The 24780-nt window shown below is 39.5% G+C and overlaps 1 protein-coding gene across 1 annotated transcript in view; it reads right to left on the bottom strand.

Moving 5' to 3' along the window:
* The window catches only part of cacna1ia (calcium voltage-gated channel subunit alpha1 Ia), a 493137-nt gene that overhangs the window by 107662 nt on the left and 360695 nt on the right, over positions 1–24780 (bottom strand). The window contains exons 16-20 of the mRNA XM_055153099.1: positions 23402–23865; positions 17195–17420; positions 10364–10464; positions 6430–6553; positions 840–908 (exon numbers count right to left, since the gene is read on the bottom strand). Of these exons, the coding sequence (XP_055009074.1) occupies positions 840–908; positions 6430–6553; positions 10364–10464; positions 17195–17420; positions 23402–23865 (984 nt within the window). The remainder of the gene's footprint in view (positions 1–839; positions 909–6429; positions 6554–10363; positions 10465–17194; positions 17421–23401; positions 23866–24780) is intronic.

Below are 24780 nucleotides of genomic sequence, written 5' to 3'. Positions count from 1 at the left end.
CTAAACCAGTGAGACGGGCAGGAAAGGCCAAATGCCCTCAACAAGCTCACTCCTGATGGGCTTTTGGATAAAAGTAGCTCAGTTGGTAGAGCGTTTGCCCACTGATCTGAAGGTTGGTGGTTCAAATCCCACTCTTGATCCTGTTTGCCCTTGGGCAAGACACTTATAATGCAGCTTTGCACACAATAGTTTACATTTTACAGAAACGAAACGGCTACTTTGCATAAACTATAAGTGCTGAAAAACAGCTCGCTCCTTGTGCACTGATGTGGTCAGCTTCTGTCGGACTAAAGGACATGACTCTTCAAGGCTCCTGACTATGGCAGTCGTAATACTCCGACAATCCATCAAGCGGCGCAGCTTCGTAGTTTACCAAAGTCGTACTAAAACATTTTGACAGATTTTTGAGCCCTTTGTAACACATAAAATCAGTTCAAGGTCAGTAAGCACAACCAGAATTAATATATAAGGTGCAGTTGATTATAAGGCGCACTGTTTATTTTTTAGAAAATTTAAGGATTTTAAGTGCACCTTATAGTCTGAAAAACACGGCACTTGTCCCTATCAAATAAATAAATAAATAAATACATACAGTTTACGATTTAATGCAGTACTGTGGAACATTCTTAGCACAACAATAAAACATCTCCATGGAGACCGTTGTGCTGTACTCTCCACCAGAAAAGTGAGTGTCCCTTTAACAAAAGCAGTTCTGTTTTGTTCTGGTAGAAGAGGCATTAACATTGAGCAAACCTGAATATGGGGCCTATATGTGCTTTTGATAATGCTCCATTCAAGGCTCATTGACCATAAAACAGATACAGGCGATAAACTTTTACCTTTAGAGTCATCTCTCCCACAAAGATGGCCGTAAAGATGTAGTTGGAGACGGTGAGGAACACTCTCTCCTAAAAAGAAGAGAGAGAGGAAACAATGCAGTCAGGAAGAGCTAAAACCGCTATTTATCACATCATAAAACCAAAGAGTTTCATTGTGAGTGGAAACGGTGTTCACTGCAAAAAAGAAACTCTAGAATGACTTGAAATAACTGGAACTCAAAATTGAAACGTATCATTTGAAGGGCTAATTTTTCATAATTTTTTTTATTTATTTACGTAGAAGATATAGACCAGGAGTGTATTTTTTTAGTCGCCACACATTAAATTGAGGGTGTATATCTGTAAACTAGTCACAAATACTCAAATTAGGATTATTATTGTGGAATCATAAGGGTGAATTCACGTTCATGTGCTGCACTCTGAATTGAACTCTACACATTTATCAGTCTGGAATGGCTGTCACTGAAACCAGTCTGGAAAAGTGGGAAGTCATGACAAATATTTGAGTCTGACTGGTAGAAGTGTCACAACAGCGGAACAAGCCGGAAAATCGAACTTTTCTTACATCCAGTTACATCTTCCCTGTCCACAAATGCAGAAAAAGTTTTTCAGAGACAAAATAGTTTGTGTTTCTGATCAAATGAAATAGGTAGGGACGGGACGAGACACAATTTCCACAAAACGAGACAGGATACAAGATTGGGTCCATGAGAACGAGACAAGACGAGATTTTAACATAATTCCTAATATATAAATTTCATGATTAAATTTCCAATTTTGGCCTAACAATTTGTTTAATTTGATATTTTTGTCTCCATTCTAGTACTGCTTTTCGGAACTGTTAGAGATGTAACTCACCCATATGTAATTCTTTTTAGTCCAATCCAAATGTAAACACTTGGGAAAAAATCTCACAAGATAATTTTCTCACATGTGCACGATCTTGTTTTGTCTCACGAGATCTTGTGACACGAGATCTTGTACCATCCCTAAAAATGAGCCATGTTTGGTTCATTTGGTTTACGCGTAATCACAACAGCGGGAGCCGGGCCAGATGGTTTCTTGTCATCATTTGTGAACTCGCAAATATCTTTTTTGAAAGAAATATCCAATCTCATAATTCACAAATGTTGAAACTTATCACTATTTGTTAGAGAATGGCTTCACAAACCTTAAATAGTAATCTGTACAGGTGAAACAAGATGTAATTTCCACAAAATTTGAAGAGATACTGTAGAAGATTAGGCCCAATTCCAATTTAATTCCTTATAAATAAATATATAAAGTTTCCAATTTGCCATCACAATTTTTTATTTATTTGATTTCATATTTTTTGTTTCCATTCTAGTATTGCTTTTCGGAACTGTTAGAGATATAACTCACCCATACGTTTTTTTTTTTTTTTTAATCCAATCCAAAAAAATGTAAACACTTGGAAAACAATTTTGTGAGATAATTTTTCCCATCTGTGCACGGTCTTGTGGCAATTTTGTCTCACGAGATCTTGTACCATCCCTAGAAATGAGCCTTTTCTGGAATCTTTGACTCCACCCAAACCACAATGCTGCTCTGTGATTGGTCAGAATCTCCCACCCAAACCACCCAACTTGCAAATATGAGTGAGATTTCCAGTCTCATAATCCACAAATATTGAAATTTATCACTATTTGTTAGGGAATAGCTCCACAAAACTGACATAGTAATCTGTAGAACGTGGAACGAGACATAATTTCAACAAAATGAGACGATGAGAACAAGCCAAAATTTGGGTGTAATTCCTTATAAATAAATTTCCCAATTCAGTTTCCAATTTTGGCCTCACATTTTTTTATTTATTTGATTTCATATTTTTTGTTTCCATTCTAGTATTGCTTTTCAGAACTGTTAGACATGTAACTCACGGAGGCGTAACCCTTTTAGGTCCAAACCGAAAACTTGTGGGGAAAAAAATCTCATGAAATTATTTTTCTCTGGTGTGCACGATCTTGTGCCAATTTTGTCTCACGAGATCTTGTGGCAGGAGATATTGTACCATCCCAAGAAATGAGCCATGTTTGGTTCATTTGGTTTATGGTTAATCACAACAGCGGGAGCCGTGCCAGCTGGTTTCTCGCCAGTTTGTGGACTCGCAAATATAAGTGAGAGTTCATCTTTTTTGGAAGAAATACCCCATCTCATAATCCATAAATGTTGAAATTTATCACGATTTGTTAGGGAATGGGTCCACAAATTTACCATAGTAATCTGTAGGGGTGGAACGAGACATCATTTCTACAAAACGTGACGAGATATGAGCCCACAAGAACGAGCCAAGACGATATTTTAGTGTAATTCCTTTTAAATACATAACCAATTCAGTTTCCAATTTGGCCTCACAATTTTTTATTTGTTTCATTTCATATTTTTGTCTTCATTCTAGTATTGCTTTTTGGAACTGTTAGAGATGTAACTCACCCATACGTAATTCTTTTTTAGTCTAATCCAAATGTAAATACTTGGGAAAAAAATCTCACAAGATAATTTTTCTCGTCTGTGCACGATCTTGTGGCAATTTTGTCTCACGAGATCTTGTACCATCCCTAGAAATAAGCCAATGTTGATTCATTCATTAACAACAGCGGGAGCCAGGCCAGATGGTTTCTCGCCAGTTTGTGAACTCGCAAATATGAGTAAGAGTTCATCTTTTTTGGAAGAAATACCCATTCTCATAATCCATAAATGTGGAAATGTATCACTATTTGTTAGAGAATGGCTTCACAAACCTTAAATAGTAATCTGTACAGGTGAAACAAGATGTAATTTCCACAAAATTTGAAGAGATACTGTAGGAGATTAGGCCCAATTCCAATTTAATTCCTTATAAATAAATATATAAAGTTTCCAATTTGCCATCACAATTTTTTTTATTTATTTGATTTCATATTTTTTGTTTCCATTCTAGTATTGCTTTTCGGAACTGTTAGAGATATAACTCACCCATACGTTTTTTTTTTTTTTAATCCAATCCAAAATGTAAACACTTGGAAAACAATTTTGTGAGATAATTTTTCTCGTCTGTGCACGATCTTGTGGCAATTTTGTCTCACGAGATCTTGTACCATCCCTAGAAATGAGCCTTTTCTGGAATCTTTGACTCCACCCAAACCACAATGCTGCTCTGTGATTGGTCAGAACCTCCCACCCAAACCACCCAGCTTGCAAATATGAGTGAGATTTCCAGTCTCATAATCCACAAATATTGAAATTTATCACTATTTGTTAGGGAATAGCTCCACAAAACTGACATAGTAATCTGTAGAAGTGGAACGAGACATAATTTCAACAAAATGAGACGATGAGAACAAGCCAAAATTTTGGTGTAATTCCTTATAAATAAATTTCCCAATTCAGTTTCCAATTTTGGCCTCACATTTTTTTATTTATTTGATTTCATATTTTTGTTTCCATTCTAGTATTGCTTTTCAGAACTGTTAGACATGTAACTCACGGAGGCGTAACCCTTTTAGGTCCAAACCGAAAACTTGTGGGGAAAAAAATCTCATGAAATTATTTTTCTCTGGTGTGCACGATCTTGTGCCAATTTTGTCTCATGAGATCTTGTGGCAGGAGATATTGTACCATCCCAAGAAATGAGCCATGTTTGGTTCATTTGGTTTATGGTTAATCACAACAGCGGGAGCCGTGCCAGCTGGTTTCTCGCCAGTTTGTGGACTCGCAAATATAAGTGAGAGTTCATCTTTTTTGGAAGAAATACCCCATCTCATAATCCATAAATGTTGAAATTTATCACGATTTGTTAGGGAATGGCTCCACAAATTTACCATAGTAATCTGTAGGGGTGGAACGAGACATCATTTCTACAAAACGTGACGAGATATGAGCCCACAAGAACGAGCCAAGACGATATTTTAGTGTAATTCCTTTTAAATACATTTAACAATTCAGTTTCCAATTTGGCCTCACAATTTTTTATTTGTTTCATTTCATATTTTTGTCTCCATTCTAGTATTGCTTTTTGGAACTGTTAGAGATGTAACTCACCCATCCCATACGTAATTCTTTTTTAGTCTAATCCAAATGTAAATACTTGGGAAAAAAATCTCACAAGATCATTTTTCTCGTCTGTGCACGATCTTGTGGCAATTTTGTCTCACGAGATCTTGTACCATCCCTAGAAATAAGCAATGTTTGATTCATTCGGTTAACAACAGCGGGAGCCAGGCCAGATGGTTTCTCGCCAGTCTGTGAACTCACAAATATGAGTAAGAGTTCATCTTTTTTGGAAGAAATACCCATTCTCATAATCCATAAATGTGGAAATTTATCACTATTTGTTAGGGAATGGCTCCACAAACTTGCCATAGTAATCTGTACGGGTGGAGCGAGACAAAATTTCATCAAAACGAAATGAGATACGAGATTGGGCCCGCGAGAATGAGCCAAGATGAGATTTTTTTTGTGTAATTCCTTATAAATAAATTTTCCGATTCAGTTTCTAGTTTTAGAGTCACAATTTTCTATATATTTGATTTCATATTTTTACTTCCAGTCTAGTATTGCTTCTCGGAACTGTAAGATTTAACTCACGAGCACGTAAGCCTTTTTCGTCCAATCCAAATGTAAAAAAAAAATTGGGAAAAAATCTCACAAGATAATTTTTCTCAAGTGTGCACGATCTTATTTTGTCTCCTGAGATCTTGTGACACGAGATCTTGCACCATCCCTAATAAACTGACAACAATCACGTCTTTGGTGTTGAATATTGAGAATACAGAACAATACTGCCTCTGTAGCGCTGGTTTATATTTGTTGTTTTCTTACCATTGCTGGTATGTGCTGTCCATTACATTACTTGTATTTGTTGTTTCTTACCATTGTCTGTATCTTTAACTTTACCACTGTTGGTAAACTTATGTTATACTACCAAACTATAACAGTGACTCTTTGTCTGCACTTGTAAATAGTTCATATAGTTCAATTCAAAATGTCTGAAAAACACAAAATAAGATCATTAAATAAGTTTTCTTCTTCCCACTCCTTTTTGGGCAAAATAATAATAATAGTTAATTTTTTAATGTATTTTTTGTTATTTTCATTTCTATTATGATTTCACTTATGTTATATGTTCCATTGTATATACATGTAAATCTTTACTTGCCCAAAATAAATGCATAAATAAAATAAAATAATACTTCATGAAGCTACTGTGAAAAAAAACTAAACACTTCACATCACGTTTTTTTTTTTTTTTTTTTTATAGAGAAAGAACTTTGAGCCTTCTTTTGTTTCATGTGGATAGGCCCAGTAATTACAGAGATATGAACCTACAAACTAGGTCAATAAATCTGCAATCTGACACTTAAACAGCAAAATCCATTGTAGAATTCTCAAGTTTAAACTATAGATATTCTAAAATGTTGTGATCATACACAGACATCGGTTTGTTTTGCAGTGCAGTGCAGACAGGCCATTCCGGGGGAGATAAACTTTAGTTACCTCTTTACATAACAACCACTAACTCTTCCTGTGCGAATTCCTTCTCTATTTCCTTACCCACTCGGACAAGGCAGAGCGTTTGAATGGGGCTTACCAGGCTCCCCTGCAGGATCTTGGGCCTCTCCAGAGCCACGGTAATGCAGTTGGAGAAAATGAAAGCCAAAACCACATAGTCAAAGAGCTTATGCGCGATGATGGACTGGCACATCAGGCGGAATCTGCGGGGAGACAGGAAATAGAATGTGAAATAAAACATCTCGTATTTCAGACCCGGTTTTAAATAGACGTGGACAAATGGGCGAGGGGAGATGGGTTACTGAGCGGGTGAAGGTGGCTACTGGTGTCGGTGGTGAAGAGGAGGAGATGGAGAGGCTGAGGAGGCTGGTGGAGCTGCTGCGGCGGCGGCGGCGGTGGAGGTGGGATGGAGGAAGGTTGGAGCTGAAATGGTATATGAAGGAGAGAAAGTGTTTATCTGAGTATTTTTGCATAGTTATGAGGATGACACAACATAATAAAAACATGAACTGCAGTCTTAAATATTGAGGATTTGCGTGCGACGTGGCAGTCACGTCATTTAATGTTTCGGCAGCCATACTGGAGGTCAAGATTGGGGTTGATCTGAATGGTGTTATTCGGTTTACAATATAATCATGGTGACTTTAAACAGTGCAAATGACATAAAACTGTCCGATATCGCCAGCTCGTTAGATCAGCCGTTATTAGAAAGATATAAAGCTAAAGTCGTCCTCCTGGGTTGTGGAATAGATCCTGATCTAATTCCGACGGACCGCTTTGTCAGTCTAATCAACGCTTGCTCTGTTCCTAAAGTTTTACTTTGGCTTTCACTGGTGAAATAATAATGATGGGACGTAATCCGGTGAAAGTGGGTTATCATTCTTCATACCTACGAGAAAGAAATACTTGGTATAGTATCTGTCATTTCTTTACTGTAAATCCCTCCATCGTTTGTGTGGAGATGGTCCCTCACCAGAAATGAAATGTTGAAGCACAGACGACTGTACTCAGTGAGCCCCATCCCTCTTTGCGATCTTTATCAGCCGGGATCAGATAGAAAGATACTTTGACCTCCTTCTTTAACAGATTGACTCCGGCCAGAACATCCAACAGCAACACAGGTCAAAACCATTGTTATTCAATTCAAATTTTATCCTACAAGTTCATCCAGATGGATAGTTCGACCTCCAATGTGGCTCCAACATAAACACCAGTTCACGTGGTTTTGTGACATAGATGCAAAACCTTAATAGCTAAAAACCTTACATTCATTTCAATTCATATCATTTATGTTCACGCAAATTGGAAATGTTTTCATGAGTTAAACTGTGTGAGAATCAAAACAGGACAAAGACAAAACCAGGGACAAACAAAAGACTTTACATGTGCAATTGACAGGGTTCCCACTCTTTTTCACTGACAAAATTCCAAAACTTTTCCATGACTTTTTCATGACCTAAAGTGAATTTTTCATGACATGACTTTACGGCACCTACATGTGAAGAATTGATCAGACTTTTAGGGCTAAATATGAAATGTTAACCTTTTCCAATCACCTTATGGTTTGGTATTATAGTTTTTAACATTCAAAACACTGTCAGTGCATTTATTGTTGTCTTTTTTTAAACAAAAGGTGCATATATTTCAGAAATAATCATAATAGCCTCATGAGAACTTTACAGAACACTGCAGTTAGTGAAAAGATACGCCATGACTTTTCCAGGCCTGGAAAATGACATTTTCAATTTCCATGACTTTTCTAGGATTTCCCTGAACCCTAAATTAAAATATTAAATGTTGTCACCCTTTTCCATTTAAATATTTTGTCTTAAATGAGTTTAGCTTTTCTTTTTTTTCTTTAGAAATCTAATTTATTTGCAGTTACATGAACTAAAGTGGCATAATATCTTTATTTAAGATTAAATGTAGTAGCCTGTGCTCTTGGAGTTTAAAAATGTACCATAATCACAACTGAACCTGTGCTGCCTGTGTCCTAACCTGCAGATAGAGACACATCCAGGTTTGTCTCATTCTCAGTTTATGTACAGGCCTCACGTGAAAGCTCAGAACCTCCAGAATTCTCTCACTGAGCTGCAGAGGCTGCACTAGCACTGACTCATGACTGACTGTAGGTGCTGGGGTTTAGGTCATAACCATTCAGATCAGAAAGAGGCATTTTAGGTTTAAAAACACTGGATTTCAGCTTTGAATCTGCCAACGCAAATGAGAGATTGATGTGAGGATCATCTTGAGAATAGAAACTGACCAATATTACTGATTGTTTAGAATACAGAGCAACCGATGGCCGATTTTTGGGCTGATCTGCGATGTAATTTAATGTAATTTTACTTTACTACAACCTCACCCACCGCCCTTTTACCACAAACCTTTAAGCGAGCGGTGTTGTTAAGTTTTGTGCAGCTATCTCTTCGTATTAAGGTGTGTTTTTTATGCAGCACATTGACCAGAGCAAAATATCGTCCTCATCAGTCTATCTCTGCTTGAAAATCAAAACACTAAATTATATCGTAAGCAATTTGGTCATGTTCAGGAATAAATCAGCATCACAGTTGTTTTCAGTAAAAGCTGTATTTGATTTGAACATGTTTCCCTCGTATCTGGGAACACGGTTACAAGGAATTACAAATCTAAATCTTACGTTTCCTTTAACATTAACTGTAAAATAACACAATAAAGCACATTACTATAACTTATTTTCTGCAATGTGGCTTTAACATCTACCATTTCATGACCAGTTAACAGATTACATGTACCGGAGTTATGTAATCAGAGTACAAATTATGAGTAACTGTATTCAGTTACAGTTACTGTTTCCAGTGAGTGGTAATTGGATTACAGTTACTTTGTTGAAATAAATGGATTACATGGAGGTATTTTCCTGTTTTCACATTTTGGGCTAAACAAGCACTAAACCAGAACTAAAACCAGGACTAAAAACAGAACTAAAACCAGGACTAAACCAGGACTAAAACCAAAACTAAAACCAGGGCTAAACCAGCAGTAAACCAGGACTAAACTCTGTCTAAACCAGGTCTAAAACCAGGACTAAAACCAGCACTAAACTAGGATTAAAACCAGCACTAAACCAGGACTAAACCAGGACTAAAACCAGGTCTAAACTAGGACTAAACTAAGATTAAAACCAGCACTAAACCAGCACTAAACCAGGACTAAAACCAGCACTAAACCAGGACTAAAACCAGCTCTAAACCAGGACTAAACCAGGACTAAAACCAGCTCTAAACCAGGACTAAAACCAGCTCTAAACCAGGACTAAACCAGGACTAAACCAGGACTAAACCAGGACTAAACCAGGACTAAAACCAGCACTAAACCAGGACTAAACTAGGATTAAAACCAGCACTAAACCAGGACTAAAACCAGCACTAAACCAGGACTAAAACCAGCACTAAACCAGGACTAAAACCAGCACTAAACCAGGACTAAACTAGGATTAAAACCAGCACTAAACCAGCACTAAACCAGGACTAAAACCAGCACTAAACCAGGACTAACCCAGGGCTAAAATCAGGACTAAAACCAGTACTAAAACAGGACTAAACCAGGACAAAACCAGGACTAAACCAGGACTAAAACCAGCACTAAACCTGGACTAAACTAGGACTAAAACCAGGTCTAAACTAGGACTAAACTAATACAATATGACACCTAACAGTAAAGTGGACATAATTGTGATCTCATATATAAAGCATTTCTCTATCAATAATATTTTTTATGTGGTCAAGTAAAGACTGAACGAACAAGAATTTTCAGGATGTGGTTGGTAAGTTCATGTAGTTTTAAAAAAAAAACAGGACAATATCAAGTAATCCAAAGTATTCAGATTACGTTACTCACTTTAAGTAATTTAATGGAGTACGTTACAAACTACATTTTGAGGTATGTAATCTGTAATCTGTAGAGGAATACATTTTAAAAGTGACCTTCCCAACACTGTTCACGACACAGAAGAGAATGAAACGCTTGCTCACTTGTTCTGAGGAGAGAAGAGGAAGACAGACCAGTCCTCTCGGGTTTCACACCAGTCTGGTTTGTAAGCCTCCAGCATCTTCTGGATCCTGAAACACAGGCTCTGCAAACACAGCACACGAACAGTCAGCCGGGACATACGCTCGGCAAAGTCGGGCGCAGATCGCACACGACGTCACGGCCAAACACGCTGACAGAGAGTTGGAACACAGCGCAATTCGGCGATGCGTTTTCAGTTTTCTGTTTGAATTGAGCTGTTTAGGCAGGATTTTGAAAGATCTGTTTAGTTTAGTTTTAATCAGCAAAACGTGTGATGTGAAATTGAGTGCGTGCGTGATAGGGTTGTTAAAAGTATCAAAAATCTGATACTAATAGATAACAAAAGTAGTCTCGAAGGTTAAAGGTGCACTAACTTTTCTTGCGGAAGTGTCAGAATAATTTTATTATCCCATATTTGCTAAATACTTGTGTGATATTCTAGGCCTATGAGTTAACCATTTATGTACTACAATTCTTTGATTAATAATGTACCAATCACTTGTATGAAAATGAATAACCTCTGTGTGTTTGACAACTGTGTGCAGTGTCCTATCGCTCTAGTGAACCTCGAGATGATTCCTCACATGAAGCCAACTCCCACTGTCACACATGCAAGAGTTATGATGGTGTCTGTCCAAACCTAAGGCACCTCCTGATTGTTAATCATGTTTTATGTGTTTATACTATGCGTAGCTGCATCAGTTTCTTATTATGTCTTTGCTGGTTTCCCCTTCCCCTTGAGAATTATCATTCTGTAACTAGGGCCTCCAAATGAAATAAAAAGAGGAGAGCGGCCTTGAGTCATCAGAACGTGTGGAGACTGTTGGTTTTGATGCCCACTCTCTGCCCGTTCTCCTCGCGAGTAAAACTGAATTAATCTCTTGTCTTTCTTCTTGTTTATAATGTTTAGATAAACCTAACAGGAAGGTACGCCACACCGAATCTCCGTGGGGATATTGTTTTGCTTTGCTAAGAATGTTCCACTGTATGGCATTAAACCATTGGCTCTTAGGGGTGTAACGGAACATGTATTAATGCCGAACCGTTTTGGTACAGAACGTTCGGTTCGGTGCAGGGCTGTGCACGAGAAAGTTTGCTCATTTTGTTTGTGTTTACATTCCGCCACTACATGTGCAGCTACACGGAAGGCTTTAACATTCACGACGGAACTCATCCATGATTGGGTTGGCAGTGTTTCCCGCAGCGCTTTATAGTTAGGGCCTTGACAATAATTCAATGACAATAATAATAACAATTTTTTTTTTCAAATTCTGTTCTTTTTACTGTTTTAAAGGCCCTATATTGTGCAAAATTGGCACCTCTGAGCTTTAAGCCATGATGGAATATTGTTACCTCCTCCTGTTTCATTCACACATGTTTGAGTAACTCTTTATTATTAGTCTGACTACATCTCCAAAGCTCAAAATGCTCTGTTCCACCTTGTGATGTCATGTAGTAGTGGTTTTCAACATACTTACTTCTAGTTCAAAAGGATGGGCAGGGCTGAGGTCATGTAAATGATTCTAATGAAGGTGTTTGGAGTTCAAAAACACAGTGGAACACTACAAACCAGGACTGAACCAGGATTATAACAGGACTGAATCAGAAATGAACCATGGATGGATAGGTTGTAGATGTATCCAGGACTCTACCAGGACTGAACTAGGACTCAGCCGGGACTCAATTAGGACAGAGCCAGGACTGAGCAAGGACTAAACTAGGACTGAACTAGGACTAAACCAGGACTGAACTAGGACTCAGCCGGGACTCAATTAGGACAGAGCCAGGACTGAACTAGGACTGAACCACAACTGAACTAGGACTAAACCGGGACTGAACTAGGACTGAACTAGGACTGAACTAGGATTAAACTAGGATTAAACTAGGATTAAACTAGGACTAAACTAGGACTAAACTAGGTATGAAGTAGGACTCAACCAGGACTGAACTAGGATTAAACTAGGACTGAACTAGGATTAAACTAGGACTGAACTAGGATTAAACTAGGACTAAATTAGGACTGAACTAGGTATGAAGTAGGACTCAACCAGGACTGAACTAGGATTAAACTAGGACTGAACTAGGATTAAACTAGGACTGAACTAGGATTAAACTAGGACTAAATTAGGACTGAACTAGGTATGAAGTAGGACTCAACCAGGACTGAACTAGGACTAAACCAGGACTGAACTAGGATTAAACTAGGACTAAACCAGGACTGAACTAGGATTAAACTAGGACTAAACTAGGACTGAACTAGGACTGAACTAGGATGGAAAGACTTATCCATCCATTTGTAGATAGAACTAGACCAGATCTAACTCATCCCTGCTTGAGTTTACCATTACCACATAACATCACAAGGAGTATTTTCCGTCCCGCTGCCTAAATATGCAGGATTTGTATGTTAAACATGTCTGAACGAAACAAAAGACAACTCTGGCTATGTTTCTGATGAGGACCCAACATTATAACCTTTAAAAAAACTGGCGCAGGTTAATATCAAGTATCAGCCAATACTTAAAAGTACTGATATCTGGACAGAAAAAGTTGGATTGGCGCATCCTTACTCAATTATACTTAAAGGTTGTATGGAGGATTTTTTTTTTGTTTCAAATTGTCAGTGAAAGTTTAAAATACCATTACAGAGATGCAGCAGCTTTGTAATTATGATGACCAAAAAAAAAAAAAAGAATGAAAATCGATCAACTGTGGACGTGTTGAGGCCAGATAAACATCAGCCAATAGATAACCAGGCTACCTCATTTTCTATTGGCTGTTAGGTTGTCAGTCAAACTTCCTACGTTTCTAGTGTAACTGACTCGCCGGCGCGCGGGGATTATGTAGTTTATGGAGCGGTTCTTAGAGGCGTTTTCTAACTGTATCTTCCTCGCAATTCGCACAGTTTTTCGCGATGTCGGACGAGAATCCGCGACCGGTTCGCCGCAAAAGAAAGTCCGTTTTTGAGGTCGATGAAAGAAGAAGAGAAGGGGAAAAGGAGCAAAGCCAAACTGAGGTGATTCTTGGAGATTCCTTCCAGCGACGGCGCGAACGAAGCAGACGAAATGTCTAAAAAATGACGTGTCGGTCGCTAAATTATTTCCAGACAGGTCACTTCAACAGTAATTCTGAACGCGCACTGGCTGTAAACAAGCGTGATTTCTAGAGTAAAGAGGCGGGAGGAGATGTTTCTACTGAGAGAGCTGTGGAGGAGGAAGGTGGTGTCACGCATGCACAACATCTGAAAAAGGAGTGTCGCTGTATGTTTTTTCCCCTTAAAAAATCCTCTATACAACCTTTAAATACTACGCACACCTGCTCAGTATTATGCACTCTCTTATTACCCGGAAAAATCCTTTACAATATCTTATCCGTAGTATCCACTTGTGTGTATAGAGCCTAAATGATTAGCGCAGCACAAACACACGTCGAGTGAAGGCTGGGAGCATCTGGGCACAGTGCCATCTGCGCAGCCTCACCCCTGCTGTCTGAAGAGCGCTCTCTAATTAGCCTTGTTTTTCACATACGCACGCGTGTTTACAATGGAGACAATAGGATCCCCCAGAGGCCCAGGTGACAGCCACGGCAGCCGATACAGAAAACACTCGAGCGGCCACACAAGGGACGACAGCCATGGTATGTAACAGTGTTGTACAAACTAACATGTCACAGGGAAACATGTGCGTCTTCCCCTTTTGTTCAAACGCTTCAAGGAGCTGTACTTGATCGAAAAACAGAACGAGTTCATTTTAAAAGGTTTGCAGAGGTCCAAAGTTATTCCTCACTTACCTTATGCATCCAAAACTAGTGCTGTCAAGAGATTTTTTTAAAATTGAGAGATTAATTAATTATGATCTGTAATTAATTAATCTCTTTTTTAATCTCACCTAAAAATTGCTGAGAAAAGCCTTCAACTTGAGGTATTTTCATTTGAATTCATTATTACATTATTTTCATACTATCATTAACGTTTTTATATAAGAATCATCATTATTACTATTATTAATCTGCATAAATAAACTCAACTTTACAACATGTAAACCACCACCACTCTAGAACCACATCAGCCCGTTTGAGTTTATAATGTGTTTAATGCAGTTTTGCGCAAGTCTCACAGAATCTAAATTTAAAACCACATGGCTAATTTGCATAAACTAAGCGGAAGAAGAAAAAAAAACGGTCTTGTGTGCTGATGTGGTTCAGCTTCTACTAAAGGACACGACTCAGTGGAATATAGATGTTCTCTCTGTGACAGAGGGATGTTGATGGTTAAGGTGAGTCTGTTCTGTGTTTGTGTCGTGATGTTTTCAGAGATCAGACGTGTGCAGGTTTTTCGCAGATGCGGACGAGAACGGGAATGAAAATTAGACTACAGTTCCTTGCGGGAGCGAGCAGAGCAGAACTGCACAGTGCGGGACTGTGTCCTAAAAACACATAAAAACAGATTTTATAATAAGGCAACATGCATACAGAAACTGTAAATTTAGAGATTAAAAATGAGATTAACACGATTAAAAAACATAACGCTAAACATGACTGTAATTAATTAATCGCAATTAACGCGATAATTTGACACCCCTATCCAAAACGTCCTAATTATTCACAGTGATGTGTTTATAGTGCATTTTACAACTCTTACAGATCAATCAAGAGTTACTTATACAATATACTTCTGCTGGGGCAAGATGCTGGTTTAATAAGAGACTATATATATTATAATATAAATAAAAATATATATACATTTTGCTGAACTACATGGGGGAAAAAATCTGCTACAGGACCTTTAACAATTCCTGTATTATTTAATCAAGTTGTCTAGTTTGGACCTATTTTTTCAGCTTTGGAGAGGTAAAGTTTGGGAACTCGCTCCCAATCATTTTTCTAGATCAGTTACCGTATTTTCCGGGCCATTAGGTGCTCTGGATTATAAGGCGCACTGTCATTAAATGGTCTATCTTCAAACTTTTTTCACAAATAAACCGCTCTGGACTTTAAACGAAACACAACAGTTGGATGGGTCAGTGGTTTTGTTTGTTTGTGGCGTTCACGGTGACTCTGGGCTTTGTTCAGTTGTGGCGTGTAGGGAGGGTGCTGTCTGGGACCGCTGGATTGTCAGCGTGTTCGCAGTGACTCGGTTGTTCAGTCGTGTCTAGAAGTGGCACATTGGACTCGCTTTTTCGGTTCATTCCTTTGTTCCGTTCCTCGTCTGCGTGGAGTGATGAGTGTGGCTGTGGGTGCGTTTCGCTGTGCAGTCGCTGTCTGCTCCCTGGTTGTTTGCGTGCAGCTGGTGCGGCTTTGTAGTTTACTGAAGTCGTGCTGGGACACCCGAGTGGATTCGTGTATAGGGCGCTCTGGATTGCAGGGCACGCAGTCGTTTTTTGACGGGGTTAGAGGCTTAAGAGCGTGGAAAATAGCCCAGAAAATACGGTACTCTCAAACGTTTCATACCAAGTTCCACCAAATAAAAGATTTAGCGTTCTGCGATGTAAACCAGGTCTATAACAAGACAAGGTCTAGTCTAGGGCTTTACCACATATAAAGTGGACTATATCGTTTCTACTGTAGTTCTAAACAAGAAATTATCCAGAGAAAGAGAAAATGTAGATGAAATGAGCCCTAAATAAGGCAAACCCACAAACTGAAGAGCTCTCCAAGGACGACCTAAAGAAGCTTACATACCACAGTTAGAGAAACACTGTTCTAGATGACAGGGTTTTTTTATACTAGGGTTGTCAAAAGTATTAAAAATCACATAATAATCGATACTAAAACACGTATGGAAACTAGATACTAACAATATGAACACGTATCATTACTGAACAAGTCCCATTCACAGGACAGAAATGAACCTTTTCTGAATCGCTTAAGAATAATCTTGAGCTGTATCAGAACAACTATAAGAGCACATAGACTAGTATACGCACATGGAGCACTGAGGAACTTACCTGGACCACTGAGATACACAGATATAAGACCACGTGTGAATATAAAAGAAAGTACAATTTACGGAGTTGAAAGTGAGATTCTACTGTCTAAGTCAGGGGTCACCAAACTTTTTCCTCGGGGGAGGCCACATTATTGCATGTGACTTTGATTGGGGGTCGGAGTAGTGTCGGCCGATGAAGGAATACATGCTGTTGAGCAACCTGCACGCCTTTCATTCCACCGAATCCTATCTTCTCTCGTTTGCCTTCGCAAGTGACGACGCAGATTATATTTGTGATGACAACGCAGATTATATTCTTTGAAAACCTCCACACTTTCTTTATATATAAGACAAACTGCACGGTCCTCACACTGAACAAAAAAATAATGGGTCGTCCACTGTTCTTCGAAAACTCTGCAATCTCTGTCAACTTTTCGTACTTTAACACGAATCATTTTGCTGTCTTTAACTGCACTACAGAACTCTGCACGCATGTTGACTGTCACTGTTTGATCTCGAGCTTGTCAGGTGACGAAAATTCAAAAGGTAAATGCATCATATAATTATTTAAATATAAATACTTCATATAAATATAATTTTTTTAATTGAAAGAACAACAAAATACAGGATGCAGACATGTTACTATTTGCCAAAAAGTCATTTTAAGAAATAGGCCATGACAACTTTTGAGGACTGCCTCATAGGGCCATTTCAGTGGTGGGGGCAGAGGGTCTGGGGGGACGGTGAAAGGGGCGTGGCCTTAGTTTGATGACCCCTGATCCAAGTAAAGAGCGTTTGGTTTTGTGGTATCAAAATCGGAGTCTGTTCCTTAATACTGAAATCGAGTTTGACACTATCGTATACTCACGTATTCGATATCGTCGTCCATGTCCTCTCGGTCCTTGGTGCGGGCGTTGACCTGGGGGTAGACCTCGGTGCGGAGCTGGTTGTGGGCGTGGCTCGTGGCTCCGCGGTCCCCGCCCCCCCTCCCCGTGTGGTCGCTATGGTGACGTGTGGAGCTGTGTGGGAGCTGGGACAGAGGGGTTTTTCCATTGCAGTCCTGGTGCAGTCTCTCCCCAGAGAAGCTGATCTGTCTGTGGGAAGCACAAGCAGGGATGGGTTAGATCTGGTCTGGGTCTGTCCGTGCTGGTTTAGTCCTGGTTTAGTCCTGATTTAGTCCTAGTTCAATCCTGGTAAAGCCCTGGATACATCTACAACCTATTCTTCCATGGTTCAGTTCTGATTTAGTCCTCTTTTAATCCTGGTTTAGTCCTGGTTCAGTCTTGATTGAGTGCTGGTTCAGTCCTGGTATAGGTCTGGTTTAGATCTGGTTTAGTCCTGGTTCAGTTCTGGTTTAATCCCAGTTCAGTCTTGGACACATCTACAGTCTACCCATCATGGTTCAGTCCTGGTATTGTCTTTCTTCAGTCCTGATTCAGTCCTGCTTCAGCCTTGATTTAGTCCTGGTTCATCCCTGGTTTAGTCCCGGTTCAGTCCTGGTTCAGTCCTGGTTTAGTTCAGGACATATTTACAGCCTATTTGTCCAGGTTCAGGTCAGGTTTAGGCCTGATTCAGTCTTGGTTCAATCATGGTTCAGTCTTGATTCAGGTCTGGTTTAATCCCGGTTCAGTCTTGGACACATCTACAGTCTGTCCATCTTGGTTTAGTCCTGGTTTCGTCTTTCTTCAGTCCTGATTCAGTCCTGCTTTAGTCCTGGTTGAGTCCTGGTTCAGTCCTGCTTTAGTCCTGGTTCAGTCCTGGTTCAGTTCTGTCCACACGCTTGCAGAGTGTCTAAGTGGCTTGCAGCGCTCTGGGACAGTTTTCCATTTGCTTTGTGGTTAATCTACTTGCCTGTTTGACCAGCGACTGTTTCCCTGTTTGATTTTCTAATTATTTTTGGTTAAATCAACACTTTTGTGAAACCCTGTGAGGCGACTGCTGTTTTTGGGCAGATTTTGGGCTCTATAAAAACAGCTGAAATTGAAATGTATTGGTATCTACACAATAAAGAACAGTGAGTCCCTGAAAACTTTTCAGATTAGATTCAGTAAAACATTTCTGACAGTTATATTATAGCTGTATATACTTTTTACTTTTTCCTAATAGTTGAAATAACAGTGTGTCCCATTAGAATTAGATCTATCTGGACTCCGTGTACTTTTTAGCTATTTATGGTTAAAGTTTTGACATTTGTACAGCAGAAATAAAAGAGGGGATGCACTTATTTGATTCTTGGGATGGTACAAGATCTCGTGAGACAAAACCGCAACAAGATCGTGCACACATGAGAAAAATTATCCTGTGAGAATTTTTTCCACGTGTTTTACATTTGAATTAGACAAAAAAGGGTTACGTGTTGGCGAGTTACATTTCTTAGACCCCGTTTACACTAAAACAAATCCGCCTATGACCAGTGTTTGGAAGATTACTTTTAAAATGTATTCCCCTACAGATTACAGATTACATACCCCAAAATGTAATTTGTAACGTAATCTATTTAATTACTTAAAGTGAGTAACGTAATCTGAATATTTTGGATTACTTGATTTGCTGTAGAGTAACAAAGACTAGGAAATCTTCACATAAGATGTTTTGTTTGCTAAAAGAAAATGAAAAGGCCGAGTCTTTATTTAACCGTATTAAAAATATTACTGATAGAAGAGGAGGAGACACGGTCCACGCGGCATGGTTTAGTCCTGTTAAATCCTGTTTTAGACCTGGTTTAGACCTGGTTTAGGCCTAGTTTAGACCTAGTTTAGACCTAGTTTAGACCTGGTTTTAGACCTGGTTTTAGACCTGGTTTAGTCCTGGTTTTAGCCCTGGTTTAGTCCTGGTTTAGCCCTGGTTTAGTCCTGGTTTTAGACCTGGTTTAGACCTGGTTTAGTCCTGGTTAAGTCCTGGTTTAGACCTAGTTTAGACCTAGTTTAGACCTGGTTTAGAAGTTTAGTCCTGGTTTAGTTTAGACCTGTTTAGACCTGGTTTAGCCCTGGTTTAGTCCTGTTTTAGACTGTTTAGACCTGGTTTAGTCCTTAAGTCCTGGTTTAGACCTAGTTTAGACCTAGTTTAGACCTGGTTTTAGCCCTGGTTTAGTCCTGTTTAGTTTAGTCCTGGTTTTAGACCTGGTTTAGACCTGGTTTAGTCCTGGTTTAGTCCTGGTTTAGACCTAGTTTAGACCTGAGTTTAGACCTGGTTTTAGCCCATTTAGCCTGTTTAGTCCTGGTTTAGCCCTTTAGTCTGGTTTTAGACCTGGTTTAGACCTGGTTTAGTCCTTTAGTCCTTTAGACCTAGTTTAGACCTGGTTTAGACCTGGTTTTACCTGGTTTAGTCCTGGTTTAGACCTAGTTTAGACCTGAGATCTAGTTAGACCTGGTTTTAGCCCTGATTTAGCGTCGTTTAACCCTGGTTTAGTCCTGGTTTAGCCCTGGATTAGTCTGGTTTTAGACCTGGTTTAGACCTGGTTTAGTCCTTGTTAGTCCTGGTTTAGACCTAGTTTACACCTAGTTTAGACCTGGTTTAGAACTGGTTTTAGTCCTTTAGTCCTGTTTAGACCTAGTTTAGACCTGGTTTACCTGGTTTAGTCCTGTTTAGACCTGGTTTAGACCTGGTTTAGTCCTTGTTAAGTCCTTTAGACCTAGTTTAGACCTTTAGACCTGGTTTAGCCCTGGTTTAGTCCTTTAGTTTAGTCCTGTTTTAGACCTGGTTTTAGACCTGGTTTAGTCCTGGTTAAGTCCTGGTTTAGACCTAGTTTAGACCTGGTTTTAGACCTGGTTTTAGTCCTGGTTTAGTCCTGGTTTAGACCTAGTTTAGACCTAGTTGAGATCTAGTATAGACCTGGTTTTAGCCCTGATTTAGCCGTCGTTTAACCCTGGTTTAGTCCTGGTTTAGCCCTGGATTAGTCTTGGTTTTAGACCTGGTTTAGACCTGGTTTAGTGTCCGGCAATGAGTGGAATTACCAAGAAAAAAAGAAAAAAAAAATGTTTCTGTGTCCGCAAGTCTTCCCTATCCACACAGCTTTGAGCATATTTGTTTACATTTTACAGAAACGAAATTTAAAATTGCATGGCTAATTTGCATAAACGAAGCACTCAAAAAACAGCTCGCTAATGTGCGCCGATGTGGTTCAGCTTCTGTTGGACTAAAGGACACGACTCAGTGGAATATGAGTGTTCTTTCTGTGACAGAGGGGTGTTCTGCTGATGGTGAGTCTGTTCTGTGCTTCTATTGCGTTGGAGACGGTTCACGTTAAACTTTTCAGAGATTATAGATCTGCAGGTCATATGAATGGACATATATATTAGCCTCTTAATGTTTTGGTGGTGAATTACTTCTCGGCGCATAGACCTACATCAGAGTATCAGCGTTTTCAGATGTCCGCAAAGTGCTGGATCAGATCTGGACTCAGATGAATTCGTGGGAGCTGGCGGCACCAGATCGTTCCGTCTCTAGAGCCATTTTCAATCGGAATAGTGTGAACGAACACTGCATCCGCAACGAAAACGATACAAATACGTACTAGTGTGGACGGGGCCTTAAACAGTTCCAAAAAGCAGTGCCAGAATGGAAACAAAAATATGAAATCAAATAAATACAAAATTGTAAGGTCAAAACTGGAAACTGAATCATAAATTTATATGTCAAGAATTATGATAAAATCTCGTTTTGTCTGGTTCTCGTATCTCATCTTGTCTTGCGGAAAACGTGTCTCGTTGATACGTAGGCATAAAGGACACCCTCAGGAGAGTCTAAATTGAGAAAATCTAATTTATGACATTTGTCACAGTGTGTTCTGGGAAGTGTTCTGGGAAGTGGTTTTTCGCAGAACCTTTTAATTCTAAAAGTCAAATGTGACAAATTTTGACAACATTTAACTTGTGAATTTGAAACTGGTATTTTAAAGGCAGTTGATGTCAGTTTTTTCATATTATCAACTGTTACCCTTTACACAATGGCTGGAAGTGTAGTGTAAACGTCACTCCCAGTTAATGCTTTTCTATGGTAAAATATTTGTGTAAATGTCTCATGTATTTTCCACCAGCTTCATAAATCATAAATCACCAAATCTTCATCCAACAAGGTCAACAAAAAAACATATTTTGTCCATGAAGACTTTATGCACAACTATCAAGGTAAGAAAGATGAAAACTTAAAGGTGAACAATGTCGAGCAAAACTAAAGTTATGGTTAAAGGTTGTATAGAGGATTTTCCAAGGAACGAGAAATCCAGCGACTGTTTGTCCTTTTTCAAATGTTGCGCATGCGTGAAACCACCCCCCCTCCCTACAGCTCCTACGTAGAAACGCCTCCTCCGCCTCCTCGTTACGCCAGAAACAGGTTTGTTTACAGCCGGTGCTGCACATGACTTGTAAACAACTAACTACAGTGTTGGTTAGGCAAGACGGAGAAGTGAGGAGCGGGGGGAGGGGTGCGCGGACATTTCGTGCGCGGACGAGAAGTGAGGAGCAGTGAGAAGAGCGGAGCAGGGAGAGAGGAGAGAGAGAGAGAGGAGAGGAGAGGAGAGAGGGGAGCGGTGAGTGGAGATTCCGTGCCCGGAGAAGTGCGGAGCAGGGGGAAGAGTGGAACGGGCAGCGGGGACAGGAGCAGGAAAGGGGAGCAGAGAAGGTTGCGCGGAGATTCAGTGCGAATGAACTAGCTACAACACGCAGCAGCAAGCGGACTCTTTCTTTGCATTGAAAATTACGTTTTCAGACATAGGATATCGCATTCGTGTCCTGAAAAACGTTTGACTAGCTCTTGGAAATAAAGTAAGTTTTCATAATAAGCAGAAGTTTCCTGTCCAGGAGTAATTTGTGGACCAGTGCGTCAGTCTTTAGACCCTGCGTCTGCTTCAGTCGCGCCATTGCTGGAATGAATCTTCAAGAATCACCTTAGTTTGGCTTCGCTGCTTTTCCCCTTGTCTTCTTCTTTCAGCGACCTCAAAAAACGGACTTTCTTTTGCGGCGAACTGCTCCTGGATTCTTGTCGCCATTGCAACAAACTTTGTGCGAACTGCGAGGAAGATATAGGTCAAAAAAAGCCGCTAAGAACTGTTGCGTTGGTGGAGTAAACAGCGTCTGTGCGTCTTGCGTCTGTGGACTGCGTGACAGGTGAACGTAAACCACGTACCGGCGGCGCAGGCAAGTCAGTTACGCTAGAAACGTAGGGAGATTGATTGACAGCCTGTCAGCTCACAGATAACGAGGCAGTGTCGTTATCTATTGGCAAATGTTTAGCCCCAAAACGTCCAGAGTTGATGAATTTTTATTCTCTTTTTTTTTTGGTCATCATAATTACAAGGCTACTGCATCTCTATAATGCTATCATTGATAATTTGAAACCAAAAAAAATCCTCCATACAACCTTTAAGTAATTCAATGGTAAGTAACTTATGAACTCAGACTGATTCTAGAAATAAAATTTAAAATGGGTTTCATGATGTAGATATTGGCATAGACAGAGATTTGTGCAGTTTGAATGCTACAGATGTTGCACAGATTACATGTCAAGCATTTAAACTGCACAAATCTCTGTCTATCTACATCATGAAATCGATTTTTAATTTGAATTCTAGTATCAGTCTGAGTTCACAAGTTACTTATGTTTTATTCATGACCATAACGTTAGTTTTGCTCAGAAGTAGTTCACTAATGCTCGTGAAAGTTTTCGTCTTTCTTACCTTGATAGTTGTGGATAAATTCTTCATGGACAGAATATGCTGGATGAAAATTTGGTGATGGGGCAGATTTATGAAGCTTGGTGGAAAGTATGCGAGATATTTTCACAGATATTTTGCCATCTGAAAGCATTAACCGGAGGTGATGTTTACCCTACTATTGACTGTGATTGGTCATTTTAAATGTATTCTGTGTTCTGATTGGTTCAGGTCCACAGATAGAATCTTATAACCTCAAGTGAATCTTCAGAATTGCAGATAGAACCGTCTGTTTTTGCTCATAAAATCCTCAAACTCCATAGAATTTTGATTTAGTGCACAGTTAGACATCCAGGAACAATGAAATATGAATAACTCAGCTTCAACCAAAATTCGAGATAGAACATTTTGACATTCTGTACCCACCTCTGTGCATATGGGTTTGGCAGAGTGGTTAGCACTTGGTCTGGCACTTGCAGCAGGTTTGGAAGTTCTAGGGACAGTGCTCTGCGATCTCTCCTGGGCCCCAGCTGCCCCGACAGCAGGGGCGGGGACAGGTGGTGGAGGGAGGGCGGCGACAGCAGCGACTCCTCCTCTTCCTCGTCCTGTCGACCGCGCGGGACGTGTCGGTGCGGGGAGGAGGACGCTCGGGGCCCGCGGATCCGCAAACTCCCGCCCATGACGTTGCCGGGGCCGTAGCCGTAGCTGTAGATGAGCTTCGGGGTGGAGGTGGGGGTGGGGTTCGGCGTGTAGGCGGGGCTAGAGGAGGGCGAGGAGGCGGAGCACGGTCTGACTCCGCCCATGCTGTTCCAGCTGGCGCGGCGGGCCCAGAGGTGCTGATGGTGAGGGGGGAGCGGGCGACCCCAGTTGTGGTAACCTCGGCCTGGATACTGAGGAGCGGAGAGATACTGATTAGTCATCTATTCATTAAAGGCGCACTATGGAACTTTTCTGGTGGATGTTTCATTACTTGATTATTTCCATGGATATTGCTTTGTCTAGAATGTTCCACAATAAGATTAATGCCATAATCAAACTATTCTATCGCCATGGAAACAAGCAGGGAGCTCCACCAAACCATCTGATCCAGGTTTTTTGCTTTTTTAACACTTCTTTTACAGATCTACACACTAGAGAAACAAATAAAAACTACTTATACGTGCACTATGTAACTTTTCTAGTTTCCTTGGAGATGTTATTGCTTTGCTTGGATTGTTCCACAGTATGGCATTAAAGTTATCCATTTCCATGTCATAAATTACTGGTGTTTTTATTGCTCAAAATGTCTTGGAAAATCTTTTGTATGTGTGTTCCCCATTGTGTGTGTTTTTTTGTTTTTTTTTTTGTATCTGTTTTATATTTAATGTTATATTTATTTTATTTTATTATATTTATATTTATTTATTTTTGTTGTCATTATTTGGCTATTTTATTTACATATGTTTCTTTTATGTAAATCATATAGAATGTGAATTTAAACTTATTGATTTAATTGTATTTATTTAATTTATATTACTTTATTGTATTTTATTATTACAGTGTATTTTAATGATTATCTGGCACCAACGGTGAGCTTGTCCTTGTTATCTTTATTTATTTATTATTTGGAGTGTGTGTTCTAAATTAAAAATATCGATAAATTAAGTTGTAAAAAAAAAAAGAAAGAAAGCAAGAAAGAAAAGTTATTGGCGAAATTGTGTAACTGTAAATGTTAAGGTACTGTAACTGATCAAATAAACCCTAAAAAAAAAAAAAAAAAAGTCTTGGAAAAATTGAAAAAAAAATTATATTGTGAGGGGGTCGCC

Source organism: Boleophthalmus pectinirostris, unplaced genomic scaffold (genome assembly GCF_026225935.1).
Source record: "Boleophthalmus pectinirostris isolate CB_2022bp ecotype Guang Dong unplaced genomic scaffold, ASM2622593v1 HiC_scaffold_17, whole genome shotgun sequence".
Lineage (NCBI taxonomy): Eukaryota > Metazoa > Chordata > Actinopteri > Gobiiformes > Gobiidae > Boleophthalmus > Boleophthalmus pectinirostris.
This window is presented reverse-complemented; position numbering and strand designations above follow the sequence as displayed.